Source organism: Ambystoma mexicanum, chromosome 6q (assembly GCF_040938575.1).
Source record: "Ambystoma mexicanum isolate Mex_15411 chromosome 6q, UKY_AmexF1_1, whole genome shotgun sequence".
In the NCBI taxonomy this organism is placed as follows: domain Eukaryota; kingdom Metazoa; phylum Chordata; class Amphibia; order Caudata; family Ambystomatidae; genus Ambystoma; species Ambystoma mexicanum.
In genome coordinates, this window is record NC_090937.1 from 463750585 (window position 1) to 463777534 (window position 26950).

The 26950-nt window shown below is 49.6% G+C and overlaps 1 protein-coding gene across 2 annotated transcripts in view; it reads right to left on the minus strand.

The window, feature by feature from the left end:
• ARHGEF38 (Rho guanine nucleotide exchange factor 38) overlaps window positions 1-24230 on the minus strand; it is a 372213-nt gene extending 347983 nt beyond the window's left edge. For both annotated transcript variants that reach the window (XM_069630953.1, XM_069630954.1), the window contains exon 1: window positions 23955-24230. In XM_069630953.1, the coding sequence (XP_069487054.1) occupies window positions 23955-24147 (193 nt within the window). In that variant the 5' untranslated portion in view covers window positions 24148-24230. The remainder of the gene's footprint in view (window positions 1-23954) is intronic.
• Between the last annotated feature and the right edge of the window lie 2720 nt (window positions 24231-26950).

The window sequence follows — 26950 nt, forward strand, 5'->3', positions numbered from 1 at the left end:
TACAAAGAAGCCGCCCAATAAAGAAAGAACCTGTTCACATTAGGTAGTTACATGGTGGAACATAACACAAGTTGAGTCAAGTCAAACAAATAAGTTGGTCTTAATGGCTTTGCGAAAGACAGAATGGGAGTCAGTTACTCTTTAGAGCTGCCACAAGCACGGAAACTGCTCTCCTGAACATCCGTGAAGACCTGCTCTCCAACCTTGACTCTAACATCCCTTCTGTCCTCATCCTACTTGATCTCTCTTCTGCCTCTGACACAGTCAACTATACCATCCTGCTGAACTATCTACGTGACAACCTGGGTATCACCGATCAGGCTACGGCTTGGCTGACTTGTTTCGTCTCGGATCGACCCTCCCAGGTCCAACTTGGGTCCTTCCTTTCCTCTATCTCTATCTCTACCTGCAGTGTCCCCCAGGGGTTTAACCTCTAACCCTGGCTTTTCAACCAGTACCTGGCAAGTCTCGCCCATGGCATTGCTGCTCTCTGCTTCCACTTTCCGTGCTATGTCGATGGCACTCAACTCATTTTCATGCTTCCCTCGGCCACTTCTTCTGCTTCTCTCATTGCAGATTGCCTGTCTGCTATTCCGGAGTGGTGTGCCGCCAATGATCTCTGCCTTAATGCCAGCAGGACAGAGATTCTCCTCATCGGCACACCTTCACCCTCCTCTCCTGTCACTCTCTGGCAGGCCTCCCTTGGCCCTCCTCCTACCCCCATCTGTGAGGCTAAGAACCTTGGGGTCATCTTCGACTCCATGCTTTCCTTTTCTGCCCACATCTCTGATGTCTCTAAGAAGTCACACTACAAACTGCACCTCCTCAAGGGTATTCTTCCTTTCTTCTCCTTCCCCCAGAAGCTCACTGTCTCTCGAGCCCTGGTTCTCTCTAGGTTCTACTCCGCCCTTTGCAACTCATCCAAAACGGGACTGGGAGAATTGTCCTTGGCCTCAAGACCTGGGATTGTATCTCTCCAGCCCTGAAATATCTCCATTGGCTCCCAGTGGCTGCAAGGATTAAATTCTAGACCGTTTGCATTGTCCACAAGGCTTTCTGGGGCCTGGGTCCAAAATACCTTCAACTCTCCCTCCGTAAATACCTTCCCTCTCGAGCTCTTTGCTCCTCCACCTCCAACTTTCTCAGAGCCAGCTGTTTCTCAAAGAAATGAGCTGGGGGTAGATCTCTGTCTTCGGCTGGGGCCTCCCTCTGGAGCAGCCTTCCTGACACTCTGAAACTTGTGGAGAACCATCTCCGGTTTTGGAAGCACCTCAAGACCTTCCTCTTTGCTTCTGCCTTCTCTCTTCCGCTTCCCTGCTGATTTGTTCTGCTTCGGCATTGTACACCTGGTTACCCTCTGATTTCGGGCCCAGGTACTTGCCCCACTGCCACGCAACCGCACTGCCTCCTGGCAACCCTTGTACTTGGGTCTGTATGTGTAACCCTACAGTCCCCCCCCCTTTTTCTGCACTAATCAGACAACCCTTCTCTGTGCCTAAACCTAGCACTTGCCACTGGCTGGCTGCACTACCACTTCTTGCTGTTTTTTTATCCTTTGCTCAGCACTTTCCATTTCTCCCTCCCCCCTGCACTGTCCCCCTTCCCTCTCCCCTGCAATTGCACTTTCTCAATGTCACTGGGCCTAGTAAGATCGCTGTTTTGTTCTCTCTTGTTCCCGTGCCTTGCTTGTTCACGCTCTGAAACACTTGTGTGTGAGCGCGATACAAATAAAATATATCATATCAAAATCGTATCATAACATAGCATTGCACTTGGGTCCCAACAAGTTTATCGCACAAGCCCAACATCGGTCCTGGGTTTAAGCCACTGAGGCTCACCCACCCAGTGATAGACAGAGGGGAGACATGATAGGTTGCCTTAAAAGTAGGGGGCTGGTCTCACAGTGCCCAGCCTAGCTTGCAGGGGCCTACGAAGCATGTTCATCGAGCACAGGTTCCTGCAGGTCTGTATGCATCTGCCTCTACTCCACCCGCGTGCCTCTCCTTCCGGAGCTCCTTGGCGACCACCGGCGACCCTTCCTCTCGACCCACTATCCCCCCTGCTAAACAAATGACGTCTCATCACCTCCGTAAACACAGCTCACTTCCTCAAAGTGTTCTACACTTGAGCTCTCCCTACATTACCCTCAGCCCTTGGACAGTATACCTCAGTTTTGTTGCTGGGGGAACCCTCTATCTTCTTTTATTTTACTCCCATTTGCCAGCAATCATTCTGCACACCCTAATGGTGGACACCACCATGGCCCTTGTTTCTGGTTGCTGTTTTTTAGGGCAGTTGTGACTGGTACCCTCCTTCGCCTTCGGCCCCTGCCCTCATATACCTGCCTGGATTGTTGATGAAGCCGCCTCATTGTAAACCCAAGCTGTGATACCCTTCAGCAAGGGAAGTGAGATGTGAAGCCTTGAACTGCTCCTCTGGAATGGACAGCCGCAGCAGCATTTACAGCACAACCATATCATACCAGAGCATCATAGCTCTTTACAAGTATACATCCAAGCACACCATACGTGATTTAGCAAGTCCTGGGCAGATCGATGCCATCACCGAGATAGAAGTTTCACAATTCTTAAGGGCATACATTCCTAATGGCATATGATATGATATGATATGGCATTTGTAACGCGCCTATACACAAGTGTTTCAAGGCGCGAGATATTTATAGGGTGTCGGATGGGGAAAAAGCCGGGGCAGATCAGCCACAGTTCTATGGTAGCTGGACGGAAATGGGCAGACGTGTAGACAGAATCATGTACCCGAAATTGGGAGAGAATAGCTACTTCAGGTCATCTCCCTACTAGTGTACTCTTTTATTGCTACCAGGGACGTCATTTCAACAAAATGCCAGGGGTAGCGGAAGTGACATCACATGACCCCTGACCCCCCGATGACATCACAGGAAGTGATGTCATTTGGCCCCGCCCTGAAGTGATATCGTGGGAAGTGATGGAACACGACCTTTCACCCGTTGACAAAACAGGAAGTGGCATCACATAGCATTGAACACTATGAACAATATGGTTACGATATCACTATAATATGATGTACATTTCAAACAAGAATGGAACGCTATATGTATCGTTCAGATCAGCGTGTATAGGCCCATATTACCAAATTACTATGAATGCAAGCAGAGTTCTATGACCAAATGATAATGATGTGTTATTATATAGCACTTACGCTTAAGCGCTGTATATAGAAAAAATATACACCCACTATCACCCAACCTGTATTGGTACTCATTTATCGACCTCAGAAGGATGAAAGGCTGAGTTGAGGCGTTTAAGAACAGACTAAATCAGTGACTCACCCCCTGGAGTGTGCCTGAAATAAACCTTTAATGAGTCTAGCAATTGTTGTATAGAATTCCAGAAAGACACATTATTTGGTATTCCTATTCTTTCTTATTCTTTCTTATTAAGGGTCAGTGCTGAAAGTGTTAGACTTGTGGCACTCCTGTTCTTATTTTTCTTGAACAAGAAAGCAAGCCACTCAAGAAGTAAAGAGCCACATGGTGCTGGCCACAGCCCAGGAGCTTGCATTACTAAGATAAAAAGCGACCTCTAAATGACGTCCTTGATTGGTACCCTCTTGCCCTGCGACTTCTCCCCTTCTCTTTCCTCTGCAGGTTACCGTGTGGATACCTTCAGGGGAGGGACGGGCAGGGGGGGCTACAATAGGCCAAATTCCAGACTATTCTCGCCCCATGTAAACCACTATGGTAGTTATATGGTGCAGTATATATTTCTACCATAACACAATTTATATCATTGCAAATAATAGCACATATTTCAATGATCACGTCATATAACGTATTCACGTCACCCACTCTTGAAAAGGCGAAATGCTGAAATAACCTGTGAGGTTTGGAAGCAGTGACCCCTGAAGTTGCGCACCAGTAAGTGCTTTGATTCGCAGCCACTGTAATTAAGCACCAACATGATCATAGAGGGTTGGCAGAACAACAATAGTTGGCGAATTAGCAAACAAGTGCCACTTATAATGCGGCTCCCTTCAAAGTGTGTTTACTGTACCCTAACCTTGCATTGTTCTCCTTCCTTGCTCCCGCTTCCCCATTTCTTCCTCTCCCCTTATACAGTCTGGGCAGTGGCGGTACACAAAATGTGAGGGCCTGCCCTGCGAGCCATACTGAGGAGTCCCCCCCAACTCAGCAACAAATCACGGGTCCCGCCACACTCTGGGCCGGCCTAGATTATCATGCTTGCGCAATACGCACAAATGTGCTGTTGAAGGGTTATGCCGCACACTGCACTAGGAGAAAAATATACACATGTGTTCTAATGCAATATACAGCACACTTTCTGAGAAAAATTGGCTAAAAAGCCAGAGTGTTTGCAATTGTTTTGTAGGGTAACACCAATCCAATAGATGCAAGTCACCAACCGTGCACAGGAACATTAATGCTTTGCTATTAAAAATGCCATGCCACAATGAAAACATGTCCAACTGGCTGCACAATGTAGACCAGTGTAGACACATTATAACATTACAGTAAAGCATGCCAAGCCACATTTAGACATACCTAGACTGGTTGCACCAAAATGCCAGTCGAAGCAATAACACCCATAAAGAAGAGAGCACACATTCAATCTCGTGTCTCTGTGGCTTCTAACAACACGGCCAAACTCTTTAAAATCTGAAAGTAACTGGTCACTCCTGTTGCAGTGTTTACCTCTCCTGTTCCCTCCCAGGCCCTCTGTATGGCTCTGTTCTCTCACTTCTCTGCTAAAACTCAGGACATCCTTCCCTCCATCTCCTCTTCCTCTCCCTCATTCACCCCCCCGCCCTTCGGCCATCTCTACTTCTCTTCCTCCTTTCTCCTCTTTCTCTCTGACAATACCTGATGAGGTTTCTAGACAAGTCCGATCTATGAAACAGGTGCTACCCTGCTCCTCTAGAACCATCAAGGACCATATTGACACCCTCGCTCCACCCTTGGCCGATTTCTGTAAACACTTTTTCACCACTGGAACATTTCTCTCTCCCCTTAATCACTCCCTTGTGCACCCACTCCTCAAGAAGCCGTCTGCCTTTCCTGCCTGCCCGGCAAACTATAACCCAATCTCCATCACCCCTTTCCTGAGCAAACTGTTAGAAAAAACTGGCCATCTCCCATCTTACTCTCTACACTGAATCTGTTGGTTGTCTCCATGACCATCAGTCTGGCTTCAGAGCTGCCAGAGGCACGGAAACTGCTCTCCTGAACACCCGTGAAGATCTGCTCTCTAACCTTGATTACAGCATTCCTTCTGTCCTCATCTTCCTTGATATTTCCTCTGCTTTGGACATGGTCAACCACGCCATCCTGATCAATCGACTCCATGAGAACCTTGCCATCATGAATAAGGCCTTTGAGTGGCTGACCTCCTTCCTCTTGGACCACCCCTCCCAGGTGCAACTTGTCCCCTTTCTCTCCACCACAGCTCTCTATACCTGTGGCGTTCCCCAGGGCTCCATTCTCTCACCCTAGGTTTTGAAGCTCTCCTCGGCCCCTTTGGCCCACCTGATCTCTACCTTCTCCTCTTATGCGGATGATACTCAGCTTTCCTTCAGGCTCCCCTCAGACTCCTCTCCTCTCTCTCTCATTCCTGACTGTCTATCCGTGATTCAGGATTGGTGCGCCTCCAACAATCTCTCCATTAATGCCAGTAAGATGGAGATCCTTCTCATTGGCACCCCTGCCCCTGCTTTCCCTCTTGCACTCTGGCCACCCACCTTGGGCCCTCTTCCTTCGCCTTCCTGTGAGGCAAAAAACATTGTCATATTTGACTCCACTCTCTCTCTCCTCACATCTCAGACGTCTCCAAGAAGTCCCACTACCAGCTGCTCCTCCTCAAAGGGACTCTTCCCTTTCTCACTTTCCCCCAGAAGCTCACTGTCTCCAGAGCCCTGGTTCTCTCTGGGCTGGTCTACTGCAACAGCCTCTTTCTCAACCAGCCTTCCTCTATTCTCCACCCTTTGCTACTAATCCAGAACAGGACTGCAAGACTTTTCCTTGGCCTAAGGGCCCAGGGATCGTATCTCTCCAGCCCTGAAATCTCTTCACTGGCTCCCGGTTGCTGCAAGGATCAAGTTCAAGACCCCTCATAGTCTCACTGAGTCCAGACTCTTTTTTTATCAGTCACCCCTCCACTGCCTCTGGGCCTACCACGCACTTAGGGGCTGTAACTGTAACCCTACAGTCCCTTGTTCTCCTTGCACTACCCAGAGTCGCACTGCCCTGGCTGCACTTACTCAGCATTGCTGCTCTGTTTTTCCCTCCTCTCTCCCTTGCACTTCCCGCCTCCCTTTCCCCTTGCACTTCTCGTTCTCGCACCTGCACGATCTGAATGGCACACGGCTTAGTAAGGTCAGTTGTCTTCTCCTCCCTCTAGCTTCCCTCCCTTGTTTGTCGTGCCCAGAAACACTTGTGTACAGGCGCTTTATAAATGACTTGCATCATATTGTTTTATCACAGATGCCCAGAAAAATATACAATGCCGCAGTAAGAAACGGCTAGTCTGGCAGCACCCCAATGCCAGTCTACCCAGGTAATAACACTTAGCAGGGCTGCTTTATCAGAAATGCCCAGTTATAAGTCATACCAAACTGAGGAATGACTAGACTTGCTGCACCAAAATGCCTCTCTAGCCACTAATACCACATATCATGCCTGCTTAGCCTGGACATGGACAACCATTATGATTTGTTGCACAATCCCTCCCCCCACACACACATCCCCTCTCCCTCCCACCCCTACCCCAACCTCCAAAATCCGCTCCTTGGCCCAGACTTACCTCTATGTCCCTCTTCCTTGTCCCAGAGTTTACGTATGAGGCTCCATGCCTTATAGGTAAGTACTGGGATGAGGAAGAGTGGGAGTAGGAGTAATGACAATTACAGATAGCTAAGTCGGGCATTCCCTCCATGTACCTCTACCTCATCCCAGTACTTATGTATGAGGCAGCGTGCCTCATACACAAGTACTGGGACGAGGAAGAATATGGCTAAGAGTAATGAAGATTACCAATAAGTAATCAAGGCATTAAACACAAGTAGTGGTGCAACACCATTGAGTTGACTGGGATTCAGCACCCCCCCCCCTGAAATGTTGGGCTATGTTGACTCGAACTGGCTGACCTTCAGAGCAGCTGCTGGACAGGGTAGGAGAGATGTTAAACGGCACCTGGGTTTTGCGGTTAACAAGAGCCCAGCAATTACTAACATAAAGCATTTCACTGTTAATACCTGCATTCAAATGCCACATTTTTTAGGCAATTGAAATCGTGATGTGGGTTTAGTACTTGCATGTCAGGGGAGTGATTGGAAGGGTAGGGAGGGAACAGGAGACCACTCATTCTCGCAGCAGTACATAAGTGGGAGCTTTCAACCTTAAAGAAGAGAGTTAACTGCTTGTAACATTGAATCTGCACTAGAATAGTCTCATTAAAATGAGTAAAGAAATGAGATGCACCCACACAAGTAAGTTTGCCCTTCCCCACCGCCTGAGAAGTTAGCGCCAGTCCCAACATTTGAACGGTTAACTCTCCTGAAATGTAGGTTTTGTTGCACCCCTGAACGCAAGCACACACATCATTCACCATATAAAAACATTCACACCCAGCCATCCATGCATTTAAGTGTGCACCCTTTCACCATACACTCACACAAGCACACGCCATGGGGTTAAGGGGAACAATATTACTTCAAAAAGAAATTGTTTCTTTTTGAAGTCACTCTGACTTCATAAAGAAATTATTTTCGTTAAGGACCGAACCATAACGGAAATAATTTCTTTATAAATGCAGAGTGACTTCAAAAATAAACTTTCTTTTTGAAGTCATAGGGCTCCCCCCATGAAATGGAGGCCTCCAGCCAAGGGTCTTCCATGGCATGGGGGGGAGGAATACCTCGGACTTCAAAAGGAAAGTTTCTTTTTTGAGTCACTCTGCCTTCATAAAGAAATTATTTCTATTACAGGCATAATTTAGTTGCTTTGCACTCTGAAGTAAACTGCACTGAGAATGGGAGTGTGTGGCTAGCTGACATAGCCCAGAGCAGACGTTGGGGGGAGGCGAGAGTTGGTGTGCTGTGCATATTGTGTTCCCTGCCCGCCTGTTGCCTCACCCTGGCATTTTGCAGTGCATTGATGTGCAAATGTCCCAGAAACCATGCATTCTAGGGTTGAGGACTGGTCCTTCTACGACCACATTGATGTTTTGCTGATTTCAGGAAACCATGCTATATGTGGAGGTGCTGAAATCCGGGGCAAGGGGTGGGGTGCCCAAATGTTATGTAGCCAGTAATGTCTGGAGGGTCCTAACAGTTGCCTATGTACAGTTTGGTGCAGATTGGTGAAAAAGTGTGGGATTGTATGTGGAACAACGCTCTCCGATCGGGTTCTGTAGACAGACATGACAACACTCTCATCAATTGTTGAAAATCATTGTTCCTGTATGTCGCTGTTCTGATTCGCTTATCGCTTGATGTGCTTTGCACCCTGAAGTAAACTGCACTGAGAATGAGCATGTGTGGCTGGCTGACATAATCCGGAGCAGACATTGGGGGGAGGCGAGAGTTAGTGTGCTGTTGAATACTGGGACCTTCTGTGCTCTCTCCCCACCTGTCGCCTCACCCCAGCATGGTGCAGTTACTTGCGGTGCATTGCATTGCAAATATCTCAGAAACCGTGCTTCCTATGGCCTTGAAATGTGTTGTTTTAGGGACTTCAAGTTTTGTTCCTCATGTCAAGACTGATCCTTCTACGACCACATTGGTGTTTCGCCGATTTCAGGCAATCGTCTCATGTGTGATGGTGCTGAAATCCGGGAAAGGAGTGGGGTGTCCAAATGTTATGTAGCCGGTAATGTCTGCAGGGTCCTTACAGGTGACTATGCAAAATTGGGTGCAGATTGGTTCAACAGTGCGGAATTGTATAGGGAGCAATGCTTCGCCAAGCGACAAACCCACAAACAAATTAGAGTTTTGCTGAAATCCGGGGAACAGGGTGGGGTGTCCAAATGGTGTCCGGAGGGTCCAAACAGGTAACTATGCAAAATGTGGTGCAGATTGGTGAAACTTTGTGGAATTGTATAAGGAAAAACACTTCCCCATGCCACAGACAAACCCACAAATGTTCTCTTTTATAAAAATAGATTGTTCACAAAATGTGCAGTTTGGGGTGGGGGGGCCTTGAAACGCTTTTTGTTTTGCGAATTTCATCCAAATCCATCCAGCAAGTCAAAAGTTATTAGCAATAGGATTTGGGGGAAAAATGCTGCTTTTTCATTTCTGAAAAGCCTGTCAGCCTCTCTGCTGCAAAGCACCATGGGAGATATAGCTATAACATACGAGCAGCAAGAAACCACGCAGATGGCAACAGTGCGCAGTATAAGAACTTTTAACATAACATACATAGGAAACACAAACATTTATTGCTAATAACTTTTGACTCGTACAACGAATTGGGCTGAAATTTTGCAGACACCTTTGTACGTAATATCTGGGGTTATTACGTCCAGTACTTTTTAAAATATTTGATGGAGAAGGGGGTGCCCCATTCTCCCAAATGTATAGAGATATCTCCCATGGCGCTTTGCAGGATAGAGGCTTTTCAGAAATGAAAAAGCCACTATCTTATTATTTTTTTTCCGATGCGTCGGGACGGGATTCGAGAGGACAGGACAAAATACATGGGTGGGTTCCCAACATGTGCCCACATCATTTAAAAGCATGATTTCAACTTCTTATGTACATACAATTTTGGTTCCTAAACATGTATACATGGGACCAAAAACCAATAATAAAGATAATTTTCATAGAAAGAACCTGTGAAAAGTTTCTCTTTTCTGTGATTTTATTTTCACCAATACATATTTTGGGAAAAAATATATATCTTTTTATTATGCCCGTGTGTTAAAAAATAACCTGTGATAGGCTAGTAATCACCATCAAATCAATCGAAAACAACAACAACAAAATAATCTATAACAAAATGTATGACGAAAACAATGGGCCTCATTACACGGTAGGCGGAGAAGCATGGCGCTATTAGCGCCATCGTTCATGCCGGTAAAATACCGGCACCGCCTTGGTGGAAAGGGGAATTACCGCCCCATTCCAAGGTTGGCGGGGTGGTAATTCCCCCTTCCACCATTGCCCTTCCGCATTCCCATTTTTGCCCCATAGGGCATAATGGGAATGGGGAAGGCGCTAATTACGGCACCGCAAATTGCGGTACCGTAATTAGCTCCCTGGGTCCCTTTGCGGGTTGGTTTTTAACGCCTGCAAAAAGCAGGCGTTAAATACCCCAACCCGCAAAGGGACCTCGTAGTAAGGCGGTAAGGATTTACCGGTACCGGTAAAATACTGGTACCGGTAAACCCTTACCGCCTACCGTGTAATGAGGCCCAATGAATACAGCAGGTTGGATAGGGTAGATACAAACTAAGGCAAGTGCAGCAATTGAACACATAAAAAATACAATAAAGCAAATAGATGTTCTTAGCTGTTGCAAAACCACTGTGTTATTTACAAATGTGGTGTCCATGGTGATTATTTGAACGTAAGAAATAAATCCTTATGCAGGTCTGCGTCTGAAATAAATTGTAAAGGGCCCACATGGGCACCCTTTCAACCCATTGACAATGGCTCATGGCCTAACTGTCTTCCGATGAGACATTTCGGCAACTGTCTACAACTCGTCTGTTGCCTTTTTTTCATCTTTTTTCCCCGATATCCATGGGTACCTAACAACTAGAGATAACCGCAGCAATCTGTAGTACATAGTTAATATAGCCTCGGTTATGGAGAAAAAGTTAAAAAAAGAGATATAATAATTTTTACAGTTAAAGTGAGGTAGGGGGTGTAAAATCACTAGCCATGGCCAAAAGACATGGCTAGTGGCCTGGTAGCGTTTTAACCAATAGAGTGGGCACGGGCACAGGTCACCAGTGTTATAACATATACAGTGGGCTCGGCCTGCCACTGGCCATGGGTGAAAGCCATGGCTAGTGGCTTGGTGTTACGAAAGATTTCGTAATTGTAGGTAATTTTCCTTCCATGTGGCAACCCCTAAACTTTTTGCTGTTGTTTTTCACCTTGTTCTTGACTTTGCCAGAGAAGTGCAGCCTCCTGCTGCACTCCTCTGGGCTTTCGCTCCTTTTCTTATGGGGAAACTGACATGCCCTTAAGACAGTCAGTACCGGGGAACGCTGTTTCCCGTAGTTTCTTTTATCATGTTGCGGCTTTAGTGCAACATGACACAAGAGGGCACTGTAAGCTAAGTTACAGCTCTCTTGGGTCTCTAGCCTTCTACAGGCCCTAGATACTCGTTTAGGATTGTATTTGATCGGTGCAAGTCATTCAGGGACTGGAATGGTGGCAGCGATCGTTTCTTTGTATTTTGAGCTCCTTTTGGCGTTCTAAGCACGTTTTTGCACTTAACCCAAAATGGTGGCCTGGCTCCCAAAATGGCCAGACCACGAGGCTCCTTTGTCCTGTCCGCTGACCGTCTTGCTCCCTTCACCTTCCCCAGGTCGAGCTGACCCGGGGCCTTCCTTATTTGGGCATGTACTTTCCCGCGAAACACGGATGCTTTCGCGGGCTTCTACATGACTTTTGTGTGCCTCCAGGGTGTGGGCTGGGATGTCTGGTCCCAATACACATCCTCGGTGCCAGAGAGTCTAGGGTGGTGTGAATGCCTGGGACCACCGTGGTCCGTGATTGGTCCACGAATGGTGTGTGTGTTGATGAGCGGATCTCCCATTGGCTCCCCTCCGTTTTGGCGCGAAGGGAACCGTGGATAAGAGGGGGCTGGAAACACCACTACCATGTCAATCTCCTGAGTTCTCACGAACGAAGGAATACAGGAGCCAAGTATCCTGCAACCAAGAGGCTGGACCGAGGAATCGCTGGTGACCCGCTGAAGGACTCCTCCTTTGCACTGCTGTCGTCCTGTGAAACCCTTTCCTCCTTTGATCGAACCAGAAGGCCTGTACTGGTGCTTCGACCTTTGGAATAGCAGGAACAGCTATTCTCGGCGACTTCATCATCTCCTGCCAGTAAGCCTTCGGAAGCGTCTCTGGGCCATCCAGTTGACTGACCAGCTTACACGGGAGTCCTGCTCTGTAACCGCCGCCAGGTTGTGTTGTATTTCGAGTCCTGGTCACTCTCACACGCTTCGTACACTTGGCGTTCCCAAGTCTGAAGTGAGTAGTGTACATTTGGCTTAGATACACACGGCCGCTCCGTTGCCCTGCTGTGGTGACAAAACTGTGCAGGTTTCTTCGATTGGGACGTCTTTTTTCTCTACACGACGACGAGGCATTCCCGGCTCTTCTGAACCTGCCAGCTGCTGAAACTAACGTGGAGAAGCCTGGGTCTGCTTGCATCGGGGACCGGTGAGTAGTATAGCTAGGATCTGGTCGCCCTCCTGCAGTAGCCCATTGCTTTTCCCCGCTGTGTAAAAACAGCACCCTTTTGTCCGTACTCGCGCTCTGCTTCTGCTCACTGTGGGGGCTGCGCTTGAGTCGCGGAACCTGTTCTTCTTCTGTTGTGCACTAACCCGAACTGCCTGACTTCCTCCGAAGAGCTTCTCCTTTTGTCCGCTGGCACCAGCGTGTGCAGGTACTTTGAGCACAAGGCTCCACTCTTCGCAGGGCTCGGACTTCCATCTAGTTAGGTGCCTCTGAAGGCGAACTGAGTCTAAAGCATTATCGCACTGCCTGTTTTCTTTCCCTTTCAGGTGGACTACACATTTCGTGCATATAACGCTTGTGACTGTCGTATTTGTATATATATTGTGTTGATATGGTATGTGTTGGCTTAATATTGTGATATTGTGATTTTCTCGCTCCGGTCATTGTTTTAAAGGCCTTAAAATAAATGTGTATATATTTTTGATATAACAACTGTTTGGAGTAGTTTGTAAGCGCTCTTGCTTTGTGTGCTCATTGCGGGCTTTCAGTCACCCTCACCCCTCTTGAGACCTAGTCTTGACCGCCGCGATCGCTACCTTGATTGGTCTGGCTCGTCCAGAGGTTACCCTGTTCCAAGTAATTAGGTTGGCCTTCTGAACTTCTGCGCCACCAGGACAGAGTTCAGAAATCTGTCTTAACAAATTGGTGTACAGCGGTGGGATATGACTGAAGGTATCCATGTTGCGCACGAACTAAGGCATTTCAGGTTATTCCAACCAGGACACGTAGTGAATTGTTGTAGTATAACTTTAAAAAGGCCATAGTCCTATCTAACAGTATGGAAACAAATACCTTGTTAACTTTAAATGCTTCCAAATCAGAAACATTGAAGAAGATGTGTGCGGAGAGAGGTGTTTCCTCTCAAGGCACTAAATTGGAAATGATCCAAAGAATCGTGGTGTGGCAAGAAGCGCAGCTTGACGCTATAACTTCTGAGGACAGTGCGGAAGGTGGTGGGGCTGCTCTCACTGGTAGAACCGACGGTTCTGCCGTCGCACTGATCCATCGCGACCACGAGGACAGGGAGGATGTGATGTCTAATGTTTCCTCTGCCAGTGCTGATGGGGAGGCTATGCTTGAATTCAAGAAGCAAGAGCTGCGGTTTAGGCAGCAGGAGCTTGAATTCAGCATAGCCAAACTAAAAATCGAACAGGCAGAAAAACAAAAAGACAGGGATCACCAGTTGGAACTGGCCAAGCTTCAGGTTGCAAATGGGTCCAAGGGTCCTGGACATGGGTCTGGGGCCTCCTCTCATCCACGGTTTCCGAAAGATCTGCTCAGTGTGTATGAGGAAAGGAATGACATTATGGACTGGCTGAATGCGTTTGAGTATGCATGCGAAGTTCAACAAGTTGACAATGCTGATAAGATTGCATGGTTACTCAGCAGACTGCCCCATTCTGGCTGTAGTGCCATTATGGAAATGTCGAAGGCTGAGCGAGCTGATTTCGCAATGTTAAAGCAAACTCTCATTTTAAAGTTTGGGAAGACTCCGGCCCAATATTTGAAACGTTTCAGAGAGTATAAGAAAAAGGAAGGTGGTACTTGGGTATCTTATGTCACTGAATCCTTGAAAAACTTAACTGGCTGGGTCGAAGGTTATAAGGTTTCTACCTTCGAAGGCATGATAAATCTTGTCATGCTGGAACACATTTTTGCTTCTTCTTCCCCGGAGCTTAAGCAGCATTTGGCCGATTCGAAGGAGATAGATCCTAAGAGGCTGGCCATTGCAGCAGACTTATGGGTGTCACATCGAGTGTCCCATAAGGACAAAACTCATCCTGGTAAGCAGGAGGAAGGGAAAAAGTCCAAAGATATGGAGGGTGGAGAATCTGCTAAATCTTCTTCCCATAAGGGCCACAAAAAGAAAAATAAGGGTAGGACACAAGAGAACTCACAGGGTAGTGGAGGTCCGCCTCCGAAACAGAACTCTGGTTACAATAAGCCTCCCTATGTAAACAGACCCAATGGATCTTGTTTTGCTTGTGGAGCAACTGACCACGTGAAGGGGGATCCCCGTTGTAAGGTTAGACCTTTGGGGGTCCACTCCGCTAATCTGGCCTTCTCCTCCTACGAGGAAGAAGAGATTACAGGAGCATCCTTCTCCTCAGACTCATTTCCCAGCGGGATAGAGGCTGAGGTAGTTTTAGTGTCCCTGGGTTCCTGGGAGCCTAAAGTCGCAGAGGCTTATGCTAGGATTCCGGATAATACCAAGCACTACTTTAAAGACAGTGTGCTGATCAATGGAGTGGATACTCCAGCTCTTAGGGATAGTGGGTGCAGTCGCACTGTAGTGGATTCTACCTTGGTAGACTCAGAGGAAGTTGCCAGAGCTACTCTGATGCCCACTAAGTTGGCTGACGGCCCCCTCCGTATGTTTCCAGTAATACCTGTAAATCTTACTTTAAATGGTACAGCAGTCAGGATTCCAGTGAGCATTCAGAGAAACGTCCCGGGAAAGGTCTTGTTAGGTAATGATCTCAGAGCTTTAGGGCTCGTAGGAGACACTGCCGAAAGACCCTACACACGGTCTCAAGCACGGGCAGCATTGGCCAAGACCAATACGCCGCCCCAGCCAAAGGGGAAACCCAAGGCGAAAGGAGTCGACAAGTCAAGACGAGGGAAAGAGAATATTCCCCCGAGCTCGCCTACCACTGCGGTGGAGGAAGTTGGTCAATCGCCCGGGCCTGACGAGGAGGTGGCGATGCCTGAAGTATTTGACCCCAACGATCATCCTGAACTAAAAGACTTGTTAGTTGAAGGAGGTCCTGATAGGGACGAATTCAGTAAAGGCCAACGTGTGTGCCCATCTCTGGAAGGCCTAAGGAGACAGGCCTGCGCCCAGCTTGAGGGTGAACCTCCTGGGACGCATAGGATTTATTGGGAAGGTGGACTCCTGTATAGTGAGCCCACAGAGTCTACAGAAGGAGACCATAGGAGGTTGGTGGTTCCCCTTGCTGTTAGGCCCTTCCTCCTGCAGTTGGCGCATGAAGTTCCCCTTGCTGGTCACCTTGGTATGAAGAGGACCAAGCAAAGGTTATCCATGCACTTCTACTGGCCCAAGATGGGGGTGCAAGTAGAAAGTCACTGCAGGAGTTGTACCTCCTGCCAGTTGTCTGGTAAGGTTGGCGCGACAATCCAAGCTCCGTTGGTACCGCTCCCAGTTGTGGGGGTACCATTTGAAAGGGTAGGGATCGACATCGTTGGTCCCCTTGACCCGCAAACATCCTCGGGCAATAGGTTTATCCTGGTGCTGGTCGACCATGCAACCAGGTATCCTGAGGCCATCCCATTGAAAACTGTAACTGCTAAGTCAGTTGCAAAAGCTTTACTCAGCATATTTACTAGGGTTGGCTTCCCTAAAGAAGTTGTGTCAGATCGTGGCAGCAACTTTATGTCGAAGTATATGCAGGCTATGTGGAAAGAATGTGGGGTCACCTACAAGTTCTCTTCTGCATACCACCCCCAGACCAATGGTCTGGTGGAACGTTTCAACAGAACGTTAAAGAGCATGATTGGGGCTCTGGAGGAGCCTCAGAGAAGAAAATGGGATCTTCTTTTACCATGCTTACTGCTTGCCTACCGAGAGGTACCACAGGAGGGTGTTGGCTTCAGCCCCTTCGAACTTCTGTTCGGTCATCCCGTACGGGGACCCTTAGCCATCGTCAAAGAGGGATGGGAGATGCCCACTCCCCCTGTTACTACCAACGTAGTTGATTATGTGCTAGGGCTCATAAAACGGATGGTACTTCTGATGGGCTTGGCTAGTGATAAATTGAAGGCAGGGCAAGCGCTGGTGAAACATTGGTACGACCAGAAAGCTTCCCTCGTCAACTTTACACCTGGTCAGCAAGTCCTGATCATGAATCCCATAAGGCCTCGAGCTTTACAGGACAAATGGTCAGGCCCTTACACAGTGGTGGAGCCCCTGGGTGAGGTTAACTATTTAGTGGACCTTGGAAGGCCTGGACAGGCTCCAAAAGTGTTTCACGTGAATAGGCTGAAGGCTTTCGTCCCAAGAGTCGAAATCGCAGCACTGCTACTGGATTCAGATGTTGAGGAAGAGGAGTCTGAACCTCTCCCCGACCTGTTCCAAAGCGGTCCTTCAGATAGCTCCTTTGAGGGTGTCCGAGTGGCCCCTCACCTGACTTCTGATCAGCAGGCTGAGGTGAAAAGTTTGCTTAGGCAGTTTTCCCCCCTGTTTTCACAGTCGCCAGGTTTGACACCTTGGTGCAAACATAACATTGACACAGGAGACAGTGTACCTACCAAAAGTAGGGGATACAGGATGTCAGACAAAGTACGGTCTTATATTAAGACCGAGGTCAACAAGATGTTAGACCTTGGGGTGATTGAACCCTCTAGTAGTCCTTGGTCCAGCCCTGTGGTTTTGGTTCCAAAGGCAGGCACTTCTGAATTGAGGTTCTGCGTGGATTACAGGGCTCTGAATGCTGTCACCAAGACAGATGCACACCCCTTGCCTCGAACAGATGAGCTGGTGGATACTTTGGGTGCCTCCAAGTACCTCAGCACGTTTGACCTCACTGCTGGCTATTGGCAAATAGCTTTAGCAGAGCATGCCAAGGAGAAGACAGCATTTTCTACTCCAGACGGCCTTTACCAATTCCGGGTAATGCCGTTCGGGTTGAAGAATGCACCTGCCACTTTCCAGAGGCTTGTGAATCATGTGTTGAATGGGTTGGACGAATTCTGTCTTGCATATCTGGACGATATAGCAGTTTTCAGTGCCACCTGGGAAGACCATGTGAAACACCTCGGGATTGTGCTCCAGGCTCTTCAGAAAGCCCACTTGACCATAAAGGCTAGTAAATGCCAGATTGGACAAGGCTCAGTGGTTTACCTTGGACATGAAGTAGGTGGAGGGAGGATACAGCCTCTACCCAGTAAAGTACAAGCAGTACAAGACTGGCCTACCCCCACTACACAAACCCAAGTGAGAGCCTTCTTAGGACTCACGGGGTATTACCGCAATTTTGTGGCAGACTATGGCACCATAGCTGCCCCTCTGACTGCCCTCACAACTCCGAAGAAACCCAAGAAGGTAACTTGGACCGACGAGTGTGAGAAGGCCTTCAATGGCTTAAAAGACTCCTTGTGCCAGGCCCCTGTCCTCAGGGCCCCTGATTATCAAAGACCTTTTATCGTGCAGACGGACGCCTCTGACACTGGGATAGGAGCTGTACTATCACAAGTAGATGAGAAGGGTAAGGAACACCCTATTGGTTTTATTAGCCGCCAGCTTAAGGACAGAGAGCTCAGATGGTCCACGGTAGAGAAAGAATGTTTCTCTGTTGTGTGGGCCCTAAGGAAGCTGAGGCCCTACCTCTATGGGACCCACTTCACTGTGCAAACTGACCATACGCCGTTAAAGTGGCTAATGAACATGAAGGGGGAGAATCCAAAGTTGCTTAGGTGGTCCATAAGTCTACAAGGCTTCGACTTCACTATTGAGCATAGGCCAGGTGTCCAACATAGCAATGCTGATGGGTTGTCCAGAATGTTTAACCGACCTGAACAAGAGACTCATCCAGGGGTGGATTAGTTCCCCCTGTCCACAGTCTGGGAGGGGCGAGTGTTAGGAAAGATTTCGTAATTGTAGGTAATTTTCCTTCCATGTGGCAACCCCTAAACTTTTTGCTGTTGTTTTTCACCTTGTTCTTGACTTTGCCAGAGAAGTGCAGCCTTCTGCTGCACTCCTCTGGGCTTTCGCTCCTTTTCTTATGGGGAAACTGACATGCCCTTAAGACAGTCAGTACCGGGGAACGCTGTTTCCCGTAGTTTCTTTTATCATGTTGCAGCTTTAGTGCAACATGACACAAGAGGGCACTGTAAGCTAAGTTACAGCTCTCTTGGGTCTCTAGCCTTCTACAGGCCCTAGATACTCGTTTAGGATTGTATTTGATCGGTGCAAGTCATTCAGGGACTGGAATGGTGGCAGCGATCGTTTCTTTGTATTTTGAGCTCCTTTTGGCGTTCTAAGCACGTTTTTGCGCTTAACCCAAAATGGTGGCCTGGCTCCCAAAATGGCCAGGCCACGAGGCTCCTTTGTCCTGTCCGCTGACCGTCTTGCTCCCTTCACCTTCCCCAGGTCGAGCTGACCCGGGGCCTTCCTTATTTGGGCATGTACTTTCCCGCGAAACACGGATGCTTTCGCGGGCTTCTACATGTCTTTTGTGTGCCTCCAGGGTGTGGGCTGGGATGTCTGGTCCCAATACACATCCTGGGTGCCAGAGAGTCTAGGGTGGTGTGAATGCCTGGGACCACCGTGGTCCGTGATTGGTCCACGAATGGTGTGTGTGTTGATGAGCGGATCTCCCATTGGCTCCCCTCCGTTTTGGCGCGAAGGGAACCGTGGATAAGAGGGGGCTGGAAACACCACTACCATGTCGATCTCCTGAGTTCTCATGAACGAAGGAATACAGGAGCCAAGTATCCTGCAACCAAGAGGCTGGACCGAGGAATCGCTGGTGACCCGCTGAAGGACTCCTCATTTGCACTGCTGTCGTCCTGTGAAACCCTTTCCTCCTTTGATCGAACCAGAAGGCCCGTACTGGTGCTTCGACCTTTGGAATAGCAGGAACAGCTATTCTCGGCGACTTCATCATCTCCTGCCAGTAAGCCTTCGGAAGCGTCTCTGGGCCATCCAGTTGACTGACCAGCTTACACGGGAGTCCTGCTCTGTAACCGCCGCCAGGTTGTGTTGTATTTCGAGTCCTGGTCACTCTCACACGCTTCGTACACTTGGCGTTCCCAAGTCTGAAGTGAGTAGTGTACATTTGGCTCAGATACACACGGCCGCTCCGTTGCCCTGCTGTGGTGACAAAACTGTGCAGGTTTCTTCGATTGGGACGTCTTTTTTCTCTACACGACGACAAGGCATTCCCGGCTCTTCTGAACCTGCCAGCTGCTGAAACTAATGTGGAGAAGCCTGGGTCTGCTTGCATCGGGGACCGGTGAGTAGTATAGCTAGGATCTGGTCGCCCTCCTGCAGTAGCCCATTGCTTTTCCCCGCTGTGTAAAAACAGCACCCTTTTGTCCGTACTCGCGCTCTGCTTCTGCTCACTGTGGGGGCTGCGCTTGAGTCGCGGAACCTGTTCTTCTTCCATTGTGCACTAACCCGAACTGCCTGACTTCCTCCGAAGAGCTTCTCCTTTTGTCCGTTGGCACCAGCGTGTGCAGGTACTTTGAGCACAAGGCTCCACTCTTCGCAGGGCTCGGACTTCCATCTAGTTAGGTGCCTCTGAAGGCGAACTGAGTCTAAAGCATTATCGCACTGCCTGTTTTCTTTCCCTTTCAGGTGGACTACACATTTCGTGCATATAACGCTTGCGACTGTCGTATTTGTATATATATTGTGTTGATATGGTATGTGTTTGCTTAATATTGTGATATTGTGATTTTCTCGCTACGGTCATTGTTTTAAAGGCCTTAAGATAAATGTGTATATATTTTTGATATAACAACTGTTTGGAGTAGTTTGTAAGCGCTCTTGCTTTGTGTGCTCATTGCGGGCTTTCAGTCACCCTCACCCCTCTTGAGACCTAGTCTTGACCGCCGCGATCGCTACCTTGATTGGTCTGGCTCGTCCAGAGGTTACCCTGTTCCAAGTAATTAGGTTGGCCTTCTGAACTTCTGCGCCACCAGGACAGAGTTCAGAAATCCGTCTTAACACTTGGTAGTTGCAGTGGCCACTGGCCCTGGCTGAAGGCCTGGAAATGTTGTAAAACATACAGTGGACATGGCCGAAGGCCAAAGCTAGTGACCTGGTAGTGTTGTAAAATATACAGTGGACAGGGCCGTAGGCCATGGCTAGTGGATTGGTAGTGTTGTAAAATATACAGTGGCCATGGCCAAAGGTCATGGCTAGTGGCTTGGTAGTGTTGGAAAATATACAGTGAGCATGGCTGAAGGCTGTGCTCACTAGCCAGGGCCGAGTGGGCCTGGTACACATGTATAGTGGTCACAGCCGGAGGCTATGGCTAGTGGCCTGGCAGCGTTGTAAACTATGCAGTGGTCACAAGTCGCCATGCCATTGAAAAACGCTTTGTAAATTAGGACCAATGTATCTATATTTTTGGCATACACTGTGCAAAAATATTCAAAATATATACAGGACACCTTCAAATATTTATTTGATAGGAGTTTGGATATCACTTGTGCGAAAAAGTGTATAAATGTACGAAATACATACCAGACACCTTGAAATGTAGGTTTTGTACGATCGGACTGAAAATTCCGGCCGTGGCAAAATCAGCCACGGTCGGATCACTTAGAATTGAAATGTACACAAGAGCCACGTTCACTTGACAATTTAACATGTACTGTCCTCGTAAAAATGTACGAGATATATACAAGACACAATCAAATGTATACGACAGCTTATTCAAAATTGGGGCAAAGGCCATAGTCACTAATATTTTGCCATACCTGCACAGGTATACGTTTTGCATTTTTTCCCCAGTTGTGGGGCACGAACCAAGGGGTAGGTAGCAGTAACAATTAGACACAATGCAGTGTATAGTTAGTGTCACATAAATAGTCGATGGCGTTATTGACTGGTCACTTGTGGTCTGAATTTTGTTTCAGTGCATCATAGTTTCAGTGTGTTGTCAAATTAGAAAAAAACAAAGAGTGATGACCAGAGGTCAAAGTGGGAGGGAACTAAAGGGTACGACGTTCCCTTACTTATCAGGGAAATCAGTCATAGTTCCCTTACTTTATGTCACCTGGAGCACCGTTCCAGGACGGCAGGAAAGGCCGAGTATAAAAAAAAAATGAAAACCAACTGCTCCCCTGCTGGAGACTTGAACCTATGTTCTGTGTTGTCATTCCTGTGTTAAACAAAGTTGTGCTGTCTCGCAATTCGTGGCCAAGCCCTGTTATTTCAATAAACTACTTGCGAATAAAGCCTATTCCCAGGCAGTCACGCAGCTATCTGGGAATTTCTGTAGATGCTGGGGGGCGTGTGTGGGCACAAAGGTGTTTGCATGCAATGGGAGGGGCACATCAGTGGCTATAGTCATGGGCCTATCCGTTCAGAGGTGTGAATAGTGGGCAAAGGGAAGGGGAGGGTACATAAAGCCGCACGCTGAGGGGGGCAATGACACACTAATGCTGTCATTTAAATGTATATTCTTTCACCGCGTTTTCTTTAGTCATGAGCACTTTTGTAAGTCACAGCTTTTTGAGGTGGAGGAAAGGAAGGAGTCAGGTAGGGAGTTTGAATTGAGGGTAGATAACTGAGTATGGGGGTTTGAAGGGAGCATAAAAGGGGGTGGGGCATAAAAGGGGCGGGGCATAAAAGGGGCGGGGCAGAGACCATCGTTCCACTACTTTTATTTTGTTTACACTTCGACCACTGGTGATGACTAGAAAAGCTTTGAATGAATCTCCCCCGCAGTCATTGCTCTGGAAAGCCCTCCGTTCCACTGCTTTTCAGCCTGCCTTTCCGTTACAGAAAGGGAAACACCCTATGCACATCACACTTGGCCCTACCCAAAAAGATGGAATCCATTCCGAGCTACTAGGCCGCATCCCTTCTGTACCAGCCCCCCGCCCCCCAGACATGTTCTGCGTCACTGAGTGTCATCAGAGAGTTGCAGCTTGGGAGTCTAGGCACAGACCCACATCTGGGCATACCCGTCCCACTTAGGGCGACTTTGCGACACCGAGTGCAATGTCAACAGAGCCGTGCGATAAAAGAACTCGTTCATTTTATTGTGTGTGGGAATAAAGGGGGCAGGCACATGAAGGCCACATTCACCCGCCTTTGAAATGAGAACCCGGTAACACCTCTCATGGTAAATGAAGACTGCTCTCGTGAGCATGCCGGGAAAAGGTGGCCAGGTCGCTCAGGGAGCTGCGTTCCCACTGCAGAGACCGAGGGGTTCTATGCAGGCGGCTCCGCCTTTCATCCCATAGAAGGTATACCATTAGTACCAAAGGTATGAGTAAAGGTACCCCTTATTGCAGTCAGCCTGGGCCAAATCCGCCTGAAGTGAGACGTGTACACCCTGGCTTCATTGTCCCTCAGAAGATGCGCTCGGCCAGCATTACCCTGCGGACTAATGTTCCGGACTTCTCTTGGGAAGACGATGCCGTTACCACCGCAGCAATTTCGGGCATATCCCCCTCCTCTCGTGTGCAAGACTATAGGCCACTGAAGAGGAGTGGCACGCACCTGTGCTATCTCCAGTCCTTCTACCGCAGCACCCTCCCCGGGCCGCCTCCCACTCTCTATTTCCCGTTTGCCCTCCTCTTCCCCTCACTCACTCCCTTCCCCCCAGCAGACTAAGGGGGCTGGACACCCCTGGCGGGGGCGCGCTGCGCTGCTCCACCAACACGCTTAGGTTCTCTGAAACTCCCATGGTGGAGATTTGGTTCAGTATAAATGCCCCATACCATAACATAACACAGCATAACATAGCACGCATCTATCGTGTGAGCTCGCGTAGACGCGCTGCCGACCCTCGCACTGTTTTCTTTTCTCTGTAGGATTCCTTATGCAATATGATTGTGATCCCTTTCATGTTTTTATTTCTGCAAAGTCATATTGTGTTATTATGCATTTTATTCATGACGCGGCTGCACATATCTGCCTCTGTTTGATAACAAATAGCAGTACTGGGGCGAGAGATGCCAACTCTCATTCACGGGACTACGCCGATTCCAGACCGTGGGGGCACAGTGCCATCCTCGGCAGACACGTGCCCCTGCAGTCACCCGAAGCCCCCCCCCCCCCCCCCCCACTGCCGATGAAACCTGCCCGTAACGGGCTGTTACGTTTCCAATGTTACAAGTCAGGAATGTCCAATGTGTTCACCGATAAAAGACGCAATGCCAAGGTGTTGTACTGCGACGGCAGAGCAGACTTGAGATGGGCGCAGGGGCAGCGCCGTGGGTTGAGCCCTCGCTGCAGAGATCTATATGCAACCTCGGAGCTGGACGTTTCGGCGCCGAAATGGGGTGCGCCCCCTTGTAACCTGCAGGTCTTATGTTCGCATTCTTAGTAAGGTAGATCAGGGACTGCGTGCACCTGCCGCGCAGACCCCCAGCTACGTGCCAAACAATCCGGGTCTTTAGTTGCTTGCTGCAGGCTGGTGAGTTAATGCACCTGCTGCGCTGATGCGTGCCTGCAGTTCAACGGTTCGATTCTTGTCTGAAGGACTAAGTCGGCCTTTCACACCTCCTATGGCGATTGAATAAGCACCGGAACACTGGCTGCGCATCAGCACTAACCCTTGTTATTTGAGTCCCACAAAAATACTTAATTATTCTGCATTATACTCCAAAAAGCATGTGCCATATGCTGACTTTTATGTAGGAGGCGGGCGACCTAGCTGACTAAACACCCTATGCACCGGCGCTGAATCTGAACCATACACCTGTACCCCGTCTCACAGAAGCCGGGGAAAGTGGCTGGCACTTGGCGAGTACCTTTTAACTTGTGGCTGTATTCTGTCCGGTCAGACTGGCTCCTCCTCAGGGTGCCCAAGCTGCCCTGGTCCGCCGGCGCGGGGCTCTCCACGATAGTGTCCGTCTTCCTCCTCTCCAGCATGTAGAGCCGGCTCTTGAGGAAGGGCAGCGCCCTCCTCTTGCCCCCCGCGGGGTCTTTGCCGGCGGGCTCCATGCCCGGGCCCCGCAGTCGATCAGCTGTGCGTGGTGAGACGCGCTGCACTTGTTACCGGGCTACTGCCACCTGGGCAGGCCCCGGGCTCCACCCCCATGAAGTCATCGTGTACACCTGTCACCTGAGAGCCCTGCCCTGGGCCGTGTCACCCGAGAGCACCGACAAGCACAGCGGGGCTTCCCTGGCTCCACTTCAGCTAGTGAGAGCGCAGCCATGCCGGCCCTGAGGCCCGCGCCCCCGCCTGCCCCCTGAAGGGCCTTGGGCTTCTGAACAGGCCAACAGGGTGGTGGTAGTATCGAGTGTTACAGGGGTTGGCCCGCGGCGTCCGTTCCTTGTTACGTGGAGTTATGTGACAAGCTTTTGTATGGTAATGTGGCGGGGGTGGCCTCCCTCCCCCGCAGGGACACGGTAACTAGCCCGTGGCGCTGGGCAGGGGCGCACGGAAAACGCCTTTGAAACACCTTGCAGGCCAGCCCACGGGGAGGGGGGCGGGTCTGGGGCTGCTGCCTGCACTCTGCTGGGCGGTGACCCCAGGGACACGGTGCCAAGGAGACACAAGCGCACTGTTAGCTCCACTAGCGCACGGCACGACAGGATAAGAAGAAATGCGGCTCTGTTTCTGCAGGTGTGGCTTCAGGCCTGCGCCACACTTTGCAACTGAACAACCGCCCTTGACAGCAATGGGAACACTTGTCCAAGGGCCTCCGGCCTCGTCTGGACTTTCACCTGTTTGTTCGCATGCCATAAATACAAACCTAAGTAAAAGCAGAAGAGATTGAACGCCAGTTCAGGCTCTGTGCCGCCAGCCCGTGCTCCCATGTTATTAGGCCTCAGAGTGCAGAGGGAGTCTCTCTGCAGGAGCTCAGGTGCGCACTGGTTCTGCAAGTGAACCCGAGACACAATCACGGAGAGAGAAAGTACTAGCGCACAAAAGTAGCGCAGCGAAAGGGCCCGGGACTCTGCTGGCAGCCGTGCCCAGAAAGCAGGGGTCGGGGACTCTGCCAGGAACGGGACGCAGGTGGCCGCGTCTCAGAGCCAGGCTGCAAGATAGGAGGACAGCCTCTGCACCTGACACGGCAGTGCGAGGAACGGGACACGATTACGAGCGAGTAGCGGGTGGAAACGTGGGCACCAGTCCCCAAAACACGGATGTTAGAGCAAGCTAAATGGCATCAAAACATTGTTACATGTTTTGCAAACCTTTAACGAAAATATCGAAATGTAATAGGTACAGGAAATGACATTTTGTTCGTCGCTCAATGGGGGTCATTACAACCCTGGCGGTAGCTGTGCCTGTAAAACAGGCAAGGCTGCCGCTGGAGTTGCATTTTTTCCGGCGCCCAGAAATGGGCAATTACCGGGTCATTACTCCTTGCCGGACCCCGTATTTGCCCAGTATATTATGTTCCTGTATCACGCAAGCCCTGTAACCCATCAGTGCTGGGCTTAACGACGGATCTTTTAGGTGAATGGTTTGGGCCAAAATTTTAAAAGCCGCCAGCCAGTTGGCTAACGTTTTTGCCGGCCTCACTCTCTTCCTGGCTTTGACGTCTCCCTCCCCCCGATGTCGTGTAGTGTGTCCTCCCCCTCCATTTCGTGTTCCAATAAAGACAATAAGTCTATAAACTTTCCATCCCAAATCTGTTTCTTTACCCTTCCTGGCAATAACCAAGACGAATAGTCATCCCCTGTTGCGGCCGGTAACTTAGATGGGAGCCCTGCGCCTGCCTCCCCTTGTTCCGGCGTTGCCAGTATGCCTGTTGCCACCTCTCTCGCCGCGCCGCCTGTCGCCCCCGAGCTGGCTTGTACTGGGTGCCCACCTCTCCAGACGTTGCTTGCCACTGTGGCGGTTGCGCCTGTGTTGTTTGCTGTGGGGGCGCTCCGGCCTGCTTTTGCAAGTAGGCCTGATACCACCCGCGTAATGGTGCGTACTAGTTCTGACTCACCATCTCCTTCCGCATTAAGGGGGACCGGCATTTCCGTTGGGCGCACCCCTATGTCCCTCGAAACTGCTGGCTTAATGGGTTGCGTGATTGCCGGCGTGGGCGGTTGTGGGGTATGTGGAACGCTCTTGGGGAGGACGATGGGGGCCGGAGGGGTGGCCCCCAGTAGCGCTTTTAATGCCGCCAGTTCTTCCTCCAAGTCCCTTTTTGTCTTTTTGTGGTGCGGTTCCCCGCTTGTTATGGCCGTTCTTTTCCGCGGTACTCCCGGCTCCTGACCGTTATTTGCCGGTGTTTGTTCCCCCCCATTCGGGTTCTCTCCACTCGTGCTTGCGTGTGCATTGTCCGCATTAATCCCATCCAACGCGTGCCCGGCATTTTCCTCGCGCCGGGGCATAACCGGCCCGCCCATCCTGGCCATGGCCGCCTGCCACCCCATAACCTCTGTAAGGGCCATGAATTCGGCCCACGATTGTGCATCCATGCCCCTCCCGTGGCTGATGGGCCCGGGACCTCCTGTCCTTGTAGTCCCTCCTCTACTAGCACTAATTCGATGACGTTGTGCGCCGGATTGGCCGTGCCAGCCTGGAATGACATGTCGATCTACGAGACAAATTGGTATGTGTCACATATTTGATGATGAACGTGTGTAATAATAATCATAGTACTCTGTGACCTCTACCTGTCCCACCTCCCTGACCCCTATTCCCTCGTATCCCCGTAAAACACATTGTCGCGCTGGCGCCACGCCACCAAACGCCATATGGTACAAAACGCCTACTTGTATTAGTATACGTCGTGCAACCTTAATTTAATCCCGCCTACCCAATCGCATCCCCCGCCCACCAGTGTGCCTGGCCTGA